At 36.2% G+C, this 17022-nt stretch overlaps 1 protein-coding gene across 5 annotated transcripts in view; it reads left to right on the plus strand.

Moving 5' to 3' along the window:
- The window catches only part of MSR1 (macrophage scavenger receptor 1), a 62115-nt gene that overhangs the window by 34122 nt on the left and 10971 nt on the right, over positions 1-17022 (plus strand). For 3 of the 5 annotated variants that reach the window (XM_036250598.1, XM_036250595.1, XM_036250596.1), the window contains exon 8: positions 809-862. In XM_036250598.1, coding sequence (XP_036106491.1) covers positions 809-862 — 54 coding nt within the window. Of the gene's footprint in view, positions 1-808; positions 863-3033; positions 4608-17022 lie in introns of those variants that run through there. The other 2 variants (XM_036250597.1, XM_036250599.1) reach the window with 2 other exon arrangements.

A 17022-nucleotide genomic window follows, 5' to 3' on the forward strand; every position in this document is an offset into this window, starting at 1 on the left:
TTCATGAGAGTTTACTGTGTGTTGGAGACAAATATAGCACAGCTGCTGACGCGAGGGTCAGGTGACAGAGAGGCAGCAGGGTCAGCTCTAATGAGTGTGGTTAAGGAAGCACTTAGGCAGCAGGACAAAGTGCTGTGGGAGCAGAGCGGAGAGCGACCGATTCTGTGCAGCAAGACGTGTTACAGTGTCAGTGCTGACCTAAAAGATGCACCGAATTTCCTTAGGTCTGTGGTTCTCCAACTTGAGCAGACACCAGAACCATCTGCCAGGCCGGTTCAAACAGCTTGCTCGGCTTGACCTCCAGCATTTCCTATCCAGCGGGCCAGGGACTGCACTCCCGGAAGTGCATTCACAGCCCGGTCTTTGGGATGCGGCACTCTCAGGAAATGGAAAACGAGATAGACAAATTGTCATGGAAAGAGAACAGCAGTTTAGATTGAGGTGGAAAAACTGGGATTCCTGGGGCACAAAGGAAGAGAAAGAGAAAAAAAAAAAAAAAAGATGCATAAGCCCAAACCAAGTCGATTAGCCCTCAATTTTGCCTGCTTTTAGGAAAATGGGACATTTAATATACTTTATAATTTAAGATAATGTGTATAAAGCATCTACCCAGAACAGTGCCAGGTTTGTAATAGGGCTTCTAAAATAATATAATAATAATTATGATATTTGAATTTCTGTAGGTTGTTATAAAATGATATTCTAGATTACGTTGTGATGTTCTGTCTCCATTTAAAGCAAGCATTGTGAATTTCCCTAATATTGAAATTTTTTTTTTTTCTTTGTCCCTCTCTCTCTCACCCTAAAGGAAATCCTGGACAAAAAGGCCAGAAGGGGGAAAAAGGGAGTAGAAGCACACTATGTAAGTTTATAGTTTCTTGCTTTTTTGTGCGCACCTTGGTAATAAACACACTTTGATAGTAGTGGTCTGGGCTTGAAGCCACTGTTAAGAATTTCTGCATTGATCCGTAAAGACTGTGGAAGTCAGCCACAGTTTTCCACAAATACAGTGTGCTAATTGGAGTAAAACAAATAGATTACAATTATACAACTCTTTGAATCTCATTACCCATTTGTATTTTGTTTCTGTGATGAGCACAGAGAAAATTGCACGTAGAAAATTGTTCAATGTTCAAGCCAAGTTCTATCTGCTGAAGGAAAATTGAGCTTATGAATAGAAACAATTACAGCCTTCTTACCTATTAACAGAGCTAACTGAAATATTAATAGAGGAATCTGGACAGTCTAAGAGTCCTGACAGGCCAATTCTCAGATGGCTGGGGTTTTTGTGTTTTGTTTTATTTTACTAAAACTTGAAAAGTGGTATCCTATATCCAAGACCTTCAAAACTGTAACAGAATAGATTTCACAAAAGGGATATCAGTCCGATGGAGGGCTAACCTCATATTGTAATGTAGAGAATTTGTAAATTGGGCCTTAAAAACTTAATATTAGTTGAGATGTCTTCAATATGTCATGCCATAAGGCAATTATTGTCTTGGTCAAATCTACACAGACATAATGAAAGGATTATGAAAGGGGATAAGGAATCCCTACTTGACTTCTCAGAATTCAAGAGTTCCTCCCCTGCATTCCCAATAGGAGTGACATGTGATGTGTGTGTATGTCTGTGGAAATAGCTGGTACACATACATAGGGCTCATAATTTTTACCCATTAGGGATCTGTTTTAGACAGATTATGGCAAATCCTTTAATATACCAAAAAAATCTAGCAGTTTTCCATTCTAATTATTGTTTAAAAAGTACAGACCAATTTCTCTACATTAACTAATTATTTTAACCTAATACTGTGTATGAATGCCACCTTTGGACAATTTAGGGTCACCATTGTGAATGCCAGATATTAAAGTATGGTATAACAACATGACACCTCCCATAATTGTTGCATTGTTGATCTGTTTGCCCTTGAATTAAGTAACACTGAGCATTGTATGTCTCCTCAAAGTGCTTTGTGTTATGCAATGATTATTGTTATTATATTAAGATATAGGAACATTAGTGTATCTTTTCTCCTTTGATCACTTTGGTCTGCAGTATATTTTTTTCTACTTTCCCTTTCTCCTTGTCATTCCATTTATTTTCAGCTGAGCTCGTTATATAACTCTCTCTCCCTATCTTCATGTTTTTCTCTATCTTTATCTCTACCTTTATCTTTGGTTCTTCTTTATCTCCTTTTCCTGAGTCTTTCTTTGAGCTACTTAACTTTGACTCTGGTTAATCTTGGCAAATATAAGACTTGTTGATTTGGCAGTCTGTAAACTGAATGCACAGTCTTCTGTTACCTGAGGTTATCAAATGCTTTGAACATTTTTTTTAAAGATGTGTTTAAAAATGTTTTCAATTACAGATATTTTCATGGCTTTTTGAAGTTTATGTGCATTCTTTCTTTGAGAAAGCATTAAGACAGATATTTCTGTGTATAAGTATATATAGCCTCCAGACTCCATATATATAACTCTGTAATGTTTCAAAAAGAGAGAATCATATACACAAATATCTATACAGTATGTTCTGATTTTCACTTATTTACATTAATATGTCAGTCATCTGCCCATGTTAGTACATATGGCTCTACCTTTCTGCTCTCAATGTCTATACAGTGTTCCATTATACAGCTATACCATAATTACCATAACATATTATTCAATCTCCTAGTCATGAATACTTGAAGATTTTTGTTTGCTTTGATTGGCTTTAAAAAACAATGCTACATACAGCATTCTCATACATAATCTTATGGGAATATTTTTTAATAGAGAATTTTCTAGAAGTAGAATCCATAGTTCAAAAATGACATGCATTATACAATTTGATGGTTTCTTGCAAGTGGCTCCTAAAAGAGTGTATCAATTTATTCTGTATGAAAGTGCCTGATGCCCCACATCTTCAATTAATTCTGATATATAAAAATTTACATTAAATTATTTTAATATACATTTTTTATATTTTTTCAGGCATGATTTAAATATAATACAAATAATAATTGATTTCCTCTTTTATATATGTGTTAGGACCAGTACCACTCCCTGATCATATTAGGGCAGGGCCCTTTTAAGATCAGGTGGGTTGGGCGGGACACCCTGTGCTACCATCTCATTAAAAGGCCCTTCACCTCTGGACAAGTCATCAGCACAACTGACTCCAAGATCCCTTTGTGGCTCCTCCAAACAAACTTGATTCCCGTGTGGTGCCGGCTTCCTCATGGCTTCCTCGCCTAGTCCTGGGTACTGTTTGGACCTCTGTACTCATGCTCATACCTCTCCCCACTCCAACATTCCACCATTGCTACCATCCCCTAGCGTCCCTAACTGGGATGCCTTCCACTGTACTGACTGGCATGTTTTCCCAGCCAGCCCTCAGAGCCAGGCCAGGAGTCCTCTGCTACCCACTCATCTCGTACTTGCTGAATTAATTTAACCCATTGGGTTCTAAGAGAAATCTCAACAGCACTGACTAGATGGGAGTTCTTTACATTGAAAAACACTCTTCTCAACCAGTGATAGAGATTACATAAAAGAAAATTCATCTGTTCATTCATTCACTCAACATATGTTTACCCTGTCCCTGCTGGAGCTAGATTTCACAGCTAATAAGATAGTTGTTGTGTGTGGCCTTAGCGAGTTCATTGTCCGTGAAAGACAGAGACATGTAAGTAGGCAGTCATGCAACACAGCGGAACAGCACTGGAGGAAGGGCAGAGTTCTACAGTGTTCAGGAGAGATCAAGATTTTAAAATTCCTTAGAATATTAAAAAGGTAAATTGATTTGATTTGCTTAGTTTACCTTCTCGTCTTCTTACTCTCCAAACTATAGCATTTTTTTCAAGTTTCATAGTGAGGTAAAGTGGAGCTTGAACAGTTCATTCAGCACATTTGAATAAAAGACAAAACTCATTTTCTCAAATTACCTGGCTGTTTCAAGCAAGAATTTTTGATCATGAAGAAATAATGCTGATAATTTTTTATTGTAAAAAGCTCTTTATATTTTGTGCTATAAATATCCATTATAGATCCTGGAGAAAAAGAAATATTTCAGTAAAACTGAAGATAGTTTGTGTAGGTGAAGAAAGGTCCAGAAATGAGAAAGGAGAAAAGGTAAGAAGAGGAATAGGAAATGCGTGGGATTTCATGTTATTTTTTCATATCTCTCTATTAATAGACCATATGTTCATAACTCCCCCTTCCTTCAAGGTTTAACACATAGTCCCAGGAATCACAGCATTAGGTTGTAGTATAATTCTAAGTAGTGTGCCTGTATGTGTCTGATCACTTTCACTCCCTTCCCTGTGAAATGGACATCTTAACACCTACCTCACAGGGTTGTTGTGAGGATCCCATGAAATATTGTGTGTGAGACAATGCTCTATATAATCATAAAGTACTTTAAATACATAAGGTATGGTTTACAGTGGTCTCTCTGAACTAAAATCGATGTTCCTTGTTGGTATAATGCAGACATTTCAAATCTATAATTAGAAGGAGTGAAAGCAAAATGAAAATTTAGGAAGCCAAATAAATGTCATGGACAAAAAGGAGATGCTAGAGAATAAGATAAGATTTTACATTAGATAGAGCAATGCAGGTGTGACCAGATCATGAATCAAGGAGTCTGAGTCAGCAGAAGAGCATAAATTATAAATAAAAACAGCAACTAAACAGAGTGCATGCAGAGGACACAAGCTGTCAATAGAGTCAGAAGAAAAATGTCAGGCTCATAAAACAAGAGTCCAGGCTCTGAAAGACAAAGCTTGAGCCCAAGACACTGCTGATGAGAAAGTTGCAGAAGTGTTGAAATAAATTAGAGTTGTCACTAGTAGTCTGGGTTTGTGCCTGAATGATACCAAAGTCTCCAGGAAAAAAAAAAAAGAAGAGGTTTCGGGGGAGGAATCGGCCAATTGTCAGATAGTCCTAAATATTGGCAAACTGGCAAGGTTGACCAACCAGTCAGTGCAAACATCTGGAGAATAACTGGATCTCTTTGTCCATGCTTTAACTAAACGTGCCTTCCTCCCACTCTGCCCTGGAGCAGGCCTTGGTCCATGTTGGCCACAGAATGGCCCAGATCCCAGAGATCCCAGGAGATGATTCCAGGGGGATCCATTTGCAAGTTATATGACACTTCAGACTACAAATAGATTCTTCAGTGTGTGAAACACTAACCTGAACTTTCCAAATTAGGGGAGAAGGGCTTCTCTTTTTAGACAAAAAGTAGATGCTAAATGCCCAGTTCAAATTATACCAACTTTAATAATGTATAATGAAAAGAAAGCAAGTCTGAACCAAGCTCTAGTGCTAGTCACATGGTTTATCTCTATGTTCTCACCCTAACTTGGAAGGGTAAGTGTTTCACTCAAGCAAAAGAATCCCTACCATATAATTAAACACTGTGTGAAGCTCTGTCCCACACATGGCTATTACTACTATGTGGATTGTTAGCATGTTTTACTGTGCTTTGCTCATGCCCACGAGGCTATAACTAGGATGTGACTTGAGCATATCTTACTTTGAAACTCATACAATGATAAGAACAATCAACTTGTCTTTCACTTGATGTCTACTGAGGACTTAATCATAAATGAATTCTGGTCTTGCTCAAAGCATTCAACTGACCAAAGTAAAGCCTTCTCCTCCAATCACTAAATACCCATAATAATGAACATTTGGAGAACATTTGCCGTGTACCAGGAGCTTTCGCTGCATTATCTCATTTAATCCTCAGAAGAGTCTTTGAGGTAAGTACTATTATTGTTCCCATCTGAGATTAGAAACTGAAGCTTACTGTGAATCAGTGGAAGGAAGAGCAGGAGCTCCAAGCCAAGTCTATCAGTCTCCAAAGTCCCTGTTTGGAACCACAACGCCATTCCACACTCCCACACTGGTGTTATGTATTGTCTTACATGTAAATACCACAAATATGCAGTATGGAAGGTATGGAGAGAGGAAGAAGGAAAAGAGAAAGATTTGTCATGAGCAGTGTGATTTTGTAGAATGAGCCTAATACTTTGAAGACCCAAAGGAGATAAAAATTCATACAGCATGACTTCCATTAGGTCAAATTCCAAAAAGCACTCTCAGTTAATCTTTATTTATGTTTCTGCCTTCATAGACCCCTCCATCTGTTGCCTCCAGTTTTCCCCCCAAGAATATGACTGAGAGATGTAGTCTTCCTGGAATGCTCACAAAGCTCCCATTATCAGTAGTGAGTTACCGATGGGCAGGGAAGGAGCCACCTGTTGCTAGTCTATCTTTATTCCGGTAACTGGCTCAATTTTAACTTCTTCTTTTCAATATAATTTGGCCACTTTGATGTCCCTGTTTTATTGCATCTCTTTTTCATGTCCTCACTTTTCTCAGGAGCCCCAGTTATGGTTTGCGCACAGAGTGTACCTGAGCAGCGATGGCTCCGGGTAACTCAGATAAATGCTGCTCGTTCTTGGCAGTGATATACTGCTTTAAGTTTTATATGATGCCAAAAATTGTTGCTAAAAACACACAGCGTTCCGTTAACACAATAGATGTGTTCCCTAATGGTGTGTATGGCTAATATGTTTTGTAAATTGAAACCGAGATTTTAATCAGTTAGGGATCCAGCAGTTAGCACTCGTCCTGTTGAGTCCTTATCCCAGCTGATTCTCACAGCCTGGCTCTCCCCAGAGCCACTTAGAAGGAAAAATAAATAAAAAATACTCATTACAGCTCCAGCCAGGTCTTCTGCACCAGCAGAATTTGAAATTCATCCAGTTATGTGCTGGAATGCAGTTGTAATAGACACACCCAACACGCCACTTCCCATTTTTACACAACCTCAGGGGATCAAGCCGCTTTCCTGCCTTCTTGAGGGAACTGACTTTGCTTCCTATTCCGCAGTAAACTTAGTCTTAGACTACCACAGGCTTATTTATCATTCCAGTTAAAGCACAGTCTGAATATAGGTTCACAACCTATCACTCGCCCCTCAGCCTGGCCCCTTTGGAAATGTGATGCCCTACAGTGTGAATCTCGAGACCAAATTCCCTAGAACAACACAGTTACTTGTTTGCATGTGAAGTGTCCAAGAAATATCTCCCTGGGGCTTAACCTACAGATTCTTGACTGTTTCCTGGAGTGTTACAGTTATTACCACTTCCTGATGCCCCTAAATTCTTACTCACATTCGGGCTTCATCCCTTGCAACGTAAAATACCTGAATCCCAGCAACCCTTCAGCTGTTCATTACAGGGAACTATTTAAAGGAATTCTCATGTGAATCTGTATCAAAAGGAAAAACACCAATCTTTCTAATGATGTTTTGTGTAATTTAAAATTTTTATTTTCTAAAAATGCTGAAGGATACATTTTTTAACTGAATACAAATACTCAATTCTGTGCATTACATTTTTCAAAAACTCCCTATGGCTTATAACATAATTCATCCATCCCCTATAAAACAACTTTATGTTGTATTCCAGAACATCTTTCATCCAAAACTTTTTTCTGGTATATTCCCATTCAGCCCTATTACTTACTTTATCACCTGCACTTAAAAACATGATTTCTGTACCAAAAGAATATGTAAAATATTGATCACAGAAAATAGCCAATAATTATTATTACTGTATCAAGACATCTAGTGTGTCCTTAAATACTTTTGCAATTTTTAAATAAGAATCTCCTGACCCTTTAAAGTAGGTATTTCAATGACAAAGTGACTATTTTTGTTAAAGAGAAGTTTTCAATGTGTCCAGATCACAACATAATAGATATGGTTGCTTAATTCTCCTTGATAAGTTAAAGGAAAACCTTACATTTTCAAGTTTATAGCCATTGAGGTACTCTATTTCTCATTTCATTTGAAAATAATCAAAAACACAAAACAAAGTTGAAAAAGACAAAGGGAAGAATATTAATGTGCTACAGTTGCCAAAACAACACTACAGACTGGGTGGATTAAACAACGGAAATTTATTTTCTCAGTTCCAGGGGCTGGAAGTTCAAGAACAAGGTGCTGTCAGGACATCAGTTCTATTGGGTTAAGACGACACCTTATGGCCTCACTTAACCTTAATTATCTCTTTAGAGGCTCTATATCTAAATATAGTCGCACTGGGGGTTAGGATTTCAAAATATGAATTGGGGGGTACAGTTAATCTCCGTGTCTGTGAGCAGTGACCTGTCTCAATCTTAGCAATAGAAGGCTAGCATTGTTTCAGAATGTGTACGAATCTGCCTCAGTACACTTTGCCTGTCTTTCTGTCACTTTGTCCTTAGAGAGGGCCTAAATTGTATCGGAAGCAAATTCTAGACATTCTGGTGTTTTTATAGTTATGAGAACAAATTCAATTTTATTTGTTTCTGACCAATATTGTGCTTTCACATTTCAGTGATGTTCTTTTACATGATGGTGTTTTTTGAAATAATAAAAATTGCCAGGATAACGCAGCTTAAGTAACAGTAGCTAATGATGATGAGATTAATGACAAACAGAATGGCCTGGGAAATCACTTCTAATGTTCTTTTGTCAAATAGTCAAATATATGTATTTGTAGGAATTGTTTAAAGTAGCAAGTAATAGTAATTAGCTTAATCAAGAAATAGAATCTATTGGTTCATGTAATTAAGAATTCCAAGAGCTAGAATTTATTTGCTTCAGGTATGACAAGATCCAGGAGTTCAAACTGAGTCCTTTGGATTCAGTTTCTGTCTCTGTCTCTCTTTATACATGTTATGTTCATTGTCAAGTAGGCTGTTGCTATGCTTCATTATTTACACATCTAGCCTAGCCTGAGAAAGAATGCCACCTTCTTTCCTTCAAAAGAACTCAGGTCGTCTCTGCTTGGATCCTGAGTTTTCCTTTGACTAATAACTTTAGAGTCTAAAGAGTGGGGCATACTCATTATCCTAGCAGTTGCGGTGAATACCAAGTGATAGGTTAGACAGATCATCCCTTCTGAATCTCAGACAGCAGGCAAACTGGCCCTGAAAAATTCATTAACCTCATTGGGTTGTCCAGTAATATTTAGTAATAGTCTCGCTAATTACTATTGGACAGCAATGTATTAGGTCAATTTTTCTATAATATGAAAGACTTAGAACTAAGTAACTGTACTATGTTCTAGTATTGTTCTAGAAGCTGTTCTTAGGCTCTGGAGATCATCTAAATGACCTAGAAGGCTTTTAACATATGCAGGTGGCTAGAGTTAACATTCAGAAATTCTGATTTCAAAGGTTTGGGTTGTGGTCAGACATATGTGATTTCCAAAAGCTCTCCTTGGGATTCTGAAGCACAAAGTCTTTGAGATATCTATATATCTATATCTATATCTATATCTATATCTATATCTATATCTATATCTATATCTATATCTATATCTATATCTATATCTATATCTATATCTATAGACAGATAGATTTTAATATTTATCTTTATTGTTGAAAGTATTATAGATGTCCCCCTTTACCCCCCATTGACCACCCTCCTCCCTGCTCCCACCATCGCCCCTGCTTTTACCACACTATTGTCTGTGTCCATTGGTTATACATCTATGCACGTAAGTTCTTTGGTTTATCTCTTTCCACCTCCTTCACCTCTTCCCTCTGAAGTTCCTCAGTCTGTTCCCTGCTTTGATGTCTACATCTCTTTTGTTTATCAGTTAATTTTATTCATTAGATTCATATATAAGTGAGATCATGTGATTCTTGTCTTTCTCTGACTGTTTTATTTCGCTTAGCATAATACTCTCCAGGTCCCTCTATGCTGTCTCAAATGGTAAGAGATCCTTCTTTTTTACAGTTGCATAGTGTTCCATTGTGTAAATGTGCCATAGCATTTTTATCCACTCATCTGCTGTTTCTAGATCTTAGCTATTGTAAATAGCACTGCTATGGACATAGGGAGAAACTCTTTTGAAAAAATATGTTTTTATTGATTTTTTTAGAGAGAGAGGAAGAAAGAGGGAGAGAGAGATAGAAGCATCAATGAAAGGGAAACATCGATCAGCTGCCTCCTGCACATCCCCACTGGGGATCAAGCCCACAACCTGGGCATGTGCCCCGACCAGGAATCAAACTGGTCCGTGGAGCAATGTTCAGCCAACTGAGCCACACCAGTTGGGCGGGAGAAGCTCTTTTTAATATGTGATTCTTTTGTGTTGCCATCATCCATCCCAATCATTAGGCCAGAAATCTAAATGATGTTATTAATAACAATAATGCCTATAATACAGAGAGTGGCCCCTCTGTGCTAGGCACTTTGTATACCTCCTTCACTTAAACTTCACAGGAAACTATCACTTTTCAATTTTTCCCATGAGGATTTAGACACTTGAGTAACCTGTGCAAAATCTCACAGCTAATATATATGTGGTGGTTCTGCAGTCTGAATCTTGGTTTATCTAATTTTAAATTGTATCATTATGTACATTGTATTTCTCCATAACCTGGCTTTCCCTCTCAAATTTCTTCAAAGTACATTCTTGAACTAAATTAATTTTCACAAAAGTCTTGGGAGGGAAATACAGATATCATAAAAATGAAAAAATTAAAGTGAAAACAGACAAAACAGTACTCCAGAGTCACAAAGGAAGCTTGTAGGCCTTCTAGAGAAGCATCCTGTTTCCTGAAATGGATCCTGCCCCTTCTCTGGAGAATAAGCCCCAAGAGCCTCCTTTTTGAATAAAGCATTTAGTTAGTAGTTCAACCTCACTAAGAACTCACAGGTTGAGATATACCATATTTTACAGGGGATTTTTTTTCCACCTCTGTTTTTTCTTTCTGTTATTATTTAAACAAAACACGGCATCCGTGCTTTCTTTTGTGTTTCGAAGAGTATCTACTTTGATTACACAAAAACAGTCGAGATTTAAGCTAAGCAAATGGAAGCAATGTTTCCTGGAACATTCTTTGTTGAATTTTTGTTGGTTTCTTGAGGTATCAAGCGATCTGTCCTTAAACACCTCTGGGCACAGCTGTTAGACACAAATTACGTCCTCTCCTGCTGAGTGCAGAGGTAATAAAGACCGTGCACACTGTTGTGTTCTCACAATTCCAATAAGTCAATCTGATAACAGCTTGCAGAGCTCTGGACAGTTATGAGTATACACAAAATATAGCACAGAGTGCCAAAGAGAATGTATATTGTCTTTTAATTTACCTCCCAATCCAATTCAAGGTACAAACACTCAGTTATTTTGGAAGATTATTTTCTCTTCATAAAAAGTCAGAAAAATCTGCGCTGCGTTGTCAGCTGCCAAGAACTGAATAGATTAAACTTTAGTGGGCCAAATTCGGGGCATTTTTCTCCACAAGCTCCACAGCTCAAATCCCCATACGGTCTATACTTTCACAGGTTCCTACAATAACTTTCAGAATAAAGTATAATTAATAATTCTATCATTACCGTTTATATAGTACTTTACAGTTTAAAATACATTTTTTCACATATTGTCATATTTGAAACTTCAATCCCGGGAAGTAGGCATTATGCTTGTTTTATAAATGCTTAAATGAAGCCACAAAGAGGTTAGATCACATATCTTAACAGCTTATAAAGAGGAACATGAAGACTGGCTGAGGCCTACATTTTCAAAAATCAGAACAGATAATAATGTAATTTATGCTTTTTTATGACATGAGTTTTCTAAATTAGCTTTGTTTCATGTATTGATTATTTTTATGCCCTAGGGTTTTAAGCAAAGAGAAAAACTTTAAATATCTTACAAATAGGTAAATAAAATTCCCCTTTATACATTTTAATATATACTCCTAAGTAATTCTAGAAACTAAAACTCACTTAGAAATAAAATATAAAACAATAAGATTAGTCTAAAATAATAACAAATAACAAATAAACGAACATTGTCCTTGAAGAAAGCAATATACTTTTTGAAATACAGACCTTTGAATTTAATTGGCAGTTTGAAAATCTAATGGTAGTTCATGACACTCTGAAGAGAACTTACACCAACAACCATGCTCTGCTTTTTTTGTCTCACTAGAGTTTTTAGTTTTGTTTGTTTTCCACACATAAACTTATTCTTGAGCATCACATTCCTGTAGGGATCTGTACAACTAGAGAGGTTGTACCACATTTTTAGCAACGTTTTAAAGTCCTATCTGATGATCCAATTCAAAAATTGACAAATTAATGTTGAAAATAATAGCCTTCTGCTATTTTCCTAACTTTGTAGATTGAAGTAATATACTCTTACTCATGATCAAGTAAGATTTACTCAGCATCATCTGAGTTCAGTAGTTTAATTTGAAGCAACACATTCTCAATTTTTATTTTAGTTATTCAACAGTTGAACTATGGGTGTTCAGTATAATCATGGTTGACTTTGTTAAATTCCAGTGTAACAAAATATCTACTACCCAGCTATTCTGAAATTCTCAAATCTTGGGGTTCAGTTTGTTCTTTAATATAAAATAAAGTTGTTTGAGCACCAACCTTATGTTCTAAGGCAATTCCAGTGATTCCTGTCTAAAATTGTTTGATGAAAATATAGAAAAATTATATTCCTCCTTATCTCCTCATTCAAATCCCTGCCACCTCTGTGAAAATGGGTGTAATAGTGTTTTTAAAAACTCATGTCCACCTAAAACCTCAGAATGTCACCTTATTTGGAAATAGGATATTTGCAGGTATAATTAAGTTAATATGAAGTCATATTGGATTCAGGTGGGCCCTAAGTCTAATGACTGACACCTGTATAAGAGGACATACAGAGACAAGGTGAAAATCATGTGAAGTCAGAGCCAGAAATTGGAGTGATGTGATCAAAAACCTAGAAGCCACTGGGAGCCAGGAAGAGCAAGGAGGGCTCTCTCCTAAGCCTTCCCAGGGACATAACAGCCGACGTCTTGATTTCAGACTCCGGACCTCCGGAACTGTGAGAGAATGAATTTCTGTTGTTTTAAGCCACACAATTGTGAGCATTTGTTACAATAGCCCTAGTTTCTCCTCTTTCTTCTGTCTTGGGATTTCCAGAATATGTGTCTCTTTTGACATCTAGAGTAATAGATGCAAAATCGGTTACATTCTTTTTTCCAGAGAAATGTAACTTGTTTCTCCGAACATCTGATATCTGGGTTGTAGTTTTCATAGCTAAGTACCTCATTAAGATAATTATCTTTAATAAAAATCAGTTCCCTCCCTAGAGGAATTTTGCCATACTGCAAGGACTTTCAGGTCAACCTGCAATCTTTTTCTTTCTTTTTAAATTTATTTGTTACATTGGAACGCAATTATAATAATTATCATTGTAATATATTTAACTCTAAATCCCAATTTAAAGTAAATGATATACAAATGACCATGAGGATAACATTATTGTAATTGAAAATGAATTACACTCTTCAAAAGTAAGTTTTAACCTGAGTTCTTCGCCCATGCAGCCATGATGAACACATGCAAAAAAGCACTCAGAGTTCAACTACTTCCCGGCTTCTCCTTTCAAATTAGAATGTTGTCTGTCCACTAGAGGTTAGCAGATTCATATTATCCTTTCCCTAACTTTTAAGGAAAAACCTATATGAAGCACTTTCATAATTTATTTAGGGATCATCTGTGGCTCCATCATCATCTCTGTGAAGGTGTTGTCTTCTTTAAATAATACATTTCACATATAAAGGAAAGAAGGAAGGACATTAATAACAAATAGCTAATAAATAGTCATGTACACACCATCTGCATTATAGAAATATTGGGAATTTACCATGCAAACTGCAGGTATTTGTTTTTAAAGATATATAATTTTAACTATTATAGTTGAAGCCCTATTTATGTCTTCCTCCCTTGCTTTTCCAAGATAAAACGTTTTCTTGAAGTTTATATGTTTCTTTCCATTTAGGTTTTCATACATTTACTACATACGTATGTATGCATAAACAATAGATGGGATTGTATTGTGTTATTTTACATAAATACATTAATCTCCAGTCTGACTTTGTTCTTTCTCCTCAATTTTATTAATTTCAGCTTTGAGTCATAGAACTGTTACAACAGTTAGGACATTAATGAATATCTAGCCATTACTCATTAATCTTAGTTTTAAAAATAATATAATTATATAGAATTAGAAAAAGAGTATATATTCAATTTCTGTCCCATATACAGAATTACTGTCAATATGCTTAGATACTTTCTTCCAGCCTTTTTATTTTTTTAAATTTTCTTTATTATTGAAAGTATTACAGATTTCCCTCCTTTTTTCCCCCATTGACTCCCACCTCCCTGCTCCCAAGCCCCCCCACCCCCCGCACCTTCACCACACTGTTGTGTGTCCATTGGTAATGTATATATGCATATAAGTTCTCTGGTCTACATCTTCCTGCCCTCCCCTGGGCCCCTTCCCGCTGAGGTTTGTCAGTCCTTCCAGCCTTTATATATATCAATATGTTTGCACAATTGAAATAAATTTTTAAAATATTAATATGGTCATTTAATATTATAGTATCATCTTTTCCCCCATTTCTACATGATCCTTTTGACAGTTGTGCTTAATTCCTCTAAAACTATCCATCTAATGTATAACTATGCCTCTATTCTGAAGTATTTAATATATTTCTGTTTTCCTTCCTCCTTTAAAAATAGGTCTGCAGCAAACAAAATAAAAATAACCTGTGAACTTATTAACTTTTACTATATTTGGTGTTATTTCTTCAGATTAAATTACAAAACTTTTTGTAAAATATCTACTCTAAACATATTTTTATTTTGTATCTTATGGTCATAGAAATAGGAATGTACTATTAGTGTAATAGATGTATATTGTTTTTATTTTATATGTAGACTTTAAAAAATATGTAGAAATGATCATACTACATTTTTCCCTCCAGAATTAGGAATTAAGAATAGTAAGAGTACCTTTAAAAAGTTAAATTACAATGAATCATAGTAGAGATAATGTCAAATCACCTAACCTGATTGAATGTATTAACATATATAAAGAAAAATGGGTTAACCAAAGAGCTTGCTGTCCAGTCCCAGAGGCAAAATCTCACTCCTATGTCTCATTGTAAATTAGTAAATTAATTAAACAAATAATTCACTTATTGTGATTTGACTTCCTATACAGATTGCCCACAGGGAGAAAATGGCCTTGTCAAGCAGATACAAATATTCCAGATTTTTGAGGCAATTACATTTCTCCTTGTAAATTGAATTGACATTTAGTTCCAAGATTCGGTTTAACATTAGTCTGACACTGTGAGATAAACCCTCTAACCCTACAAAATCAGGTTTTGGAATATGTAAGGCTTTTGATCAGACCTTCTCACCAGAGCCTCCTGCCACGGGGACCCTCAGGAGACAGCCATGTGCTTTCCCCCATAATACAACTCATATTTAATTCAGCTAAATCTATCTTTTCCTTCCCAGTGTCCCTTAATGCCTCCACATATACAAACTAGATTCCCTCTAGAGGTTTGTGAAATACTGAATTTTATTACTGCTATTGTTTGATATTTTAAGCATTTACCAGTTTAATTCATTCAGTTAATGCAGTTTGCATATCACGAAGAGCTCAGCATTCATTCATTCATTCATCCATTTGTATCATAACTCTTTATCACGTGACTTCTAAGTGACAATCTAGATATTGTCAGGTGCTAACAAAAAGATAACTGCAAGGATCTCAGTCTAGTGGAGAAAATAACCTAGTTTCCAGTGTCTTGGTAGGTCAGCTGTGTTGTGGGAGTTGGAAGTGGGAAACCCAGCCAAAGTGGGGGGGGTGGTGGAATGAGGGTGGATAAATAAGAGGTGTGTGTGTGTGTGTGGGGGGGGTTAAGGGAGCAGTTTAGAAAGGGATCAAAGCTCCAGAAATAAAGGAGAGCAAAGCTTATTTGGGCAAAGTGAATAATTATATTATAAAATAAAAAGAGCGGGAGTGCAGGGCCAAGAGGTTCTCAGAGGGTTTGACGGGAGGGGAAAGCAGAGATGAACCATGTCCTTATTTACTTCAGGGGTCACTTGGCAGGAGTACCTTTACTGAAACAGCTTTTTATAAAGGTACAGATGGCAAATATCCCAGAATGTCTCCATCACAACTATTCAACTCTGCTCTTTTAGCCTGAAAGGAGTCCTAAACAACATACAAATGGACACGTCTGCATTCCAATAAAACTTTATGTATATAACAGACAGCAGGCTGAAATTGGCCCAAGGCTATAATTTATTCTTCACTGGTATAGAAGAGTTTCTTCAAAATAGTGGATAATCATATTTGGAAATAACAAAGGTCAAATAAACTCACATCTGAAACCATAGGGTAGGTTTTATCCATTTGCAGAAGCTCATCCTTGTTGGTTAAGAACTCCTCTTTGAGGAGCGTAAGCCTTAAACAGGGAATTAGTTTAAAAAAAATTTTGTTTAATGAATAAGGTGATTAATATCACAGGTTTTATATATATATATATATATATATATATATATATATATATATTCAATGCTTTCATCAGAAAATAAAACTCTCAAAAATTTTGAAACTTGTTCAAAGAAAAACATTATATTTGTATACTATTTTAAAGAATGCACTATTTCTGCTAACTTTCATAATAATTTAAAAAATACATGGGCCTTGTATTTCATTGAAATTATTCCAGGACCCCAGGAAAATTACCTGGCACAGAGAAGTTGTGTGAAGATGCATTTAACTAAGAGCAGATACCATTTTATCTTTTAAACAGCTGAAAATTTTGCTCTTTGGTTAAAAGTTTGTTTTTTTTTAATAGAGTCACATAAAGTGTCAGAGGCAGAACTAAAACCCAGTCACAGATAGAGAAAGGAACATAGGGCTACACATATAGTATAATTAATACCTTAAACTAGGAAATGTCTACAACCCTCACTCCAGAAATACTATTAAGTGCAAGGGATACTATCTTTGACCCAAGCTGTTTAGTCCACAGATGGACAATCTTGCTCACACTAAGCCAGAGGAGGACTTCCTGGGCATTTAAAACTGTCAGCAAGAAAAAGACTGTAAAATAGAAACTTAGGAGTTATTAACACTTAGGAGTTTTATC

Source organism: Molossus molossus, unplaced genomic scaffold, assembly GCF_014108415.1.
Source record: "Molossus molossus isolate mMolMol1 unplaced genomic scaffold, mMolMol1.p scaffold_m16_p_9, whole genome shotgun sequence".
Lineage (NCBI taxonomy): Eukaryota > Metazoa > Chordata > Mammalia > Chiroptera > Molossidae > Molossus > Molossus molossus.